This window comes from Uranotaenia lowii, chromosome 3, assembly GCF_029784155.1.
Source record: "Uranotaenia lowii strain MFRU-FL chromosome 3, ASM2978415v1, whole genome shotgun sequence".
In the NCBI taxonomy this organism is placed as follows: domain Eukaryota; kingdom Metazoa; phylum Arthropoda; class Insecta; order Diptera; family Culicidae; genus Uranotaenia; species Uranotaenia lowii.
Window position 1 is genome coordinate 127,310,851 of NC_073693.1, and position 3,357 is coordinate 127,314,207.

General features: G+C 38.5%; 1 protein-coding gene across 1 annotated transcript; it reads left to right on the forward strand.

Moving 5' to 3' along the window:
* On the forward strand, positions 1 to 527 carry LOC129758570 (peritrophin-1-like). The gene has a single exon (XM_055756101.1). The coding sequence runs from the start codon at positions 12 to 14 to the stop codon at positions 474 to 476; it is 465 nt and encodes a 154-aa protein (XP_055612076.1). The 5' UTR covers positions 1 to 11; the 3' UTR covers positions 477 to 527.
* The last annotated feature ends 2,830 nt before the right edge of the window (positions 528 to 3,357 follow it).

The following is a 3,357-nucleotide window of genomic DNA, read 5'->3' on the forward strand; positions in this document are numbered from 1 at the left end:
CTTCGTCAAAGATGGAGCTCAAGTATCTTTCATCCCTGCTCTTGGTAGCTGTTCTGATCCAATTTGCTTCCGGAATCGATCCCCGATGTCCGGCGCAAGACAATCCGCCTTTCCATATGGAGCATCCCACGGACTGCACCAAGTTCCTGAAGTGCCATGCAGGGGAACCGGTTGTGTTGGATTGTCCTTCCGGGTTACACTGGAACAATGACCGTCAGTACTGTGACTGGCCGGAACTTGCCGGTTGCAGCAGTGCCAACGACCCCATCGTAGATCCCACAACTACGGATGCAATCACAGTCGAGCCAGAGACAGAAACTGTAACAACTAGTACAACAACAACACCCAAGCCAACTACCACAACTAGTACTACCACCACCAGGAGAACAACAACCACTACTCGCAGACCAGCACAGTGTTGCTATACTCATTGGTATAATTCTTGGTTGTGCTGGTTTGTCGGTAAAAATTGCTGAATGTTAAAAAAATTGCCATGTTGAATAAAATATTTACTTAATGAGTGATAATCTTTTCGTTTTTTTTAACATCCCATTATAACGCGTTTTTCCAGTGAATACCAATGTTACCGAAAAAAAACTGTGTTTTCTACAGAATAAGTTCTCAGATTTTGTGATTGTAAGTTGATATTATGTAACAGAATTCTGTGATTACAGTAAGAATAATCGTAGCCAGATTTAGAACACGGGTTAGAAACCTTACAATGGTCTAGTGTTATGCACCAACTGACGTTGTGGACAATCAGGATTTTGAGCGAATCATGGGTTGCCATGCTCGAGGGCAGATGAGCGAAAACGGAGAGCTGTTTGTAGAATTTTGTGGCAACAACAACATGGTGATCGGTGGATCGTTCTTCCCCCATCGACCAGCACATAAGGTCACTTGAGGATTATAGGGGAACATGCCCTATTATGCGCCACCTAAGCGAATCGCTGATTTTCTATGTATTCCACGTACAAATTGTGTTAAATTTGGGTGTAATCGTTGAAGAAAAGTGTTTTCTACAAATTCTTATGATTTTGCATTACTCAAATTGCTATAGTTTCTTCAAAAAAATGATTTTTAAAAACCATATTCAAAGCCACAGAACAAAACTGTGTTGCGAATACGCGCCGCTGTGTATTCAATACGCGCTTAGCAGCCGAACTCACCCGAGAGCAGCCGAAGACCGAAAACACACCAATACTTACAGACACTTTGACTGAAAAGAAAATTAAAATGGACTAATAGAAATTTAACAAAAAATGAAAAACAGATTTTTTGGGCTGAATTAACGCTCAAAATATTGTTTTAGACTATTTGTTCATTTTTAATGAAAATTGGCCTTTTTGAAAAATTAATGCTATTTTCAGCCTACTACGATTGGCGCGTTATAAAAAGCGCATGGGCCGTGATAGAACATACCCATGAAAAGCATACCTTAGCGAGTTCAGTACCGTCAAACGGGGCATCATGCAACAGCGGGGTTCGATGCAACATTTATATAACACTACATTGAATCATTTTTTTATTTAATGTATTGTAATAAAGTTATCTTTTAATGATAACAAAATGATGATGACATAATTTCTCGCATCTTAAGCTAGTTGTCTTAAGTTTTTTATTTTTATGTAAAATTTGAAAAATCGAGCAATAAATGTACAAATTTTAACATGTTTTGAAGTCGAAAAAAACTTTACCCAGTATGACGGATCGGCTTGATAAAATTGCCTACAAACTTTTTGCAGGTTTCCTCATGTTATACCAACATTGTTGGTGTAAAAATATTTTTCGAACAATCACCCAATTTTTTTAAATGAATATTTTTAAAATTCAGTTAGGTGTCTGGGGTTAAATGCAACAAAATGCAAATCAAAGAAATACCTTGTAAATCTCGTTTCCATGTGTTGGAATATGAATGTTTTGCATCACGCGTTTGTAAACATTTAAATTTTTTTCATCAAAATATCTATTTTTATGATTTCAGCTTTAAGAATTTTTCGTAGTATTATTTAGCCCCCAAATGTATGCAGCATCCTTATTTTCAGAAAAAATGTGAAAATTTGTTTTTACAGACCCAAAAGCAACTGCAATTGGTGTTGTCATGCGTAATGGTCTTTAAGGCATCGCAAATATATTAAAAACTATGAATTTTCGTACGTGTTCATAAGATTTTTCATTAAAAACAAAGTTTGTTGCAAGTTACCCCATTTTCAAAGGAGGGTGAAAATCGCATGTTATTAGAAAATTAAAAATAACTGAAGAAACCAATAATTTTTTTAACTACGCCAATTTGATGCCCCAGCATCCTTAAAACTTTTGATGCATAAAGGATACGATTAACTGTGAACATATGTTTTTTAGAAGCCATTGAAGTTGAAAATTGTTGCATGTTGCCCCAGTTGACGGTATGATTTTTTAGCATAAAATCATAATTTAGATTCTCCTCTATCGATGTGTCAGAAAATATTGTCTTATTCGTTTTTCTCTGCTTGGTGACACCTTACTAAAAGTGTTTTAAAATTTAGATCGAAATGAAGAAAAACTTAAATTGTGAAATTATCACGAAACAGCGGCATTTTAAGGAAAAATTCATACTTGCCATGACCAATCACAGCATTTAAAACAAATTGGTAATATTTTGCAGGCTTAAAATGTTTCAGATTCTTCAAAACAAGAGTGGCGCGTATTAGCCACATGGGGCGTAATATGAACTTTTCCCCTAATAACCTGCAAGGTCGGTCGACTATTAAGCTCAAGTTCGGCACTGGTTCCCTTACCAAGGCAGACTTACGACCGAAGTTAACAAACACGTGGGCAGAGCACTCAAACCAAAAGGGCTTTCAGATAGGCTTGAGGAGACGGATTTCACATTTTAATTATTTATTGGGGTAACATGCTTTAGGAACAGCTTGAGGAGGACAGCTCCTACCTTTTTGAACCGGGTGATGATGTGGTAGTCTGGGGGATGACCGGCAACGTTGTAACCACGAGAATGATGGGACTTTTCCGTTGTACCTTGGGTTTGGTCTGGGCAATGTGGACCGGATCTGATGTAGCTTGGGTCGTCTTGGGCAGCAGCCGAGGAAACTAGGCTGGGTTCCGGAACTTGAGCGGGGCTCGGTTACGGAATTACGGACCGGATCTATCGAATCCCTAGGTTCGACCTTCCCTGATGACGGGTAAGCAAAGCCGGATGTACCAGATCCAGTGTTACGGGTCGTATGCACAAGTAAGGACAGGGATATTGGAGGTGGATTCTGGGGATCTTATACACTGAGGAAGGAAGAGTAACTAATTTGCCTATCACGACAACAAAAAAACCCTTTTTACATGTTTGATAACAGTATCCCGAGATGC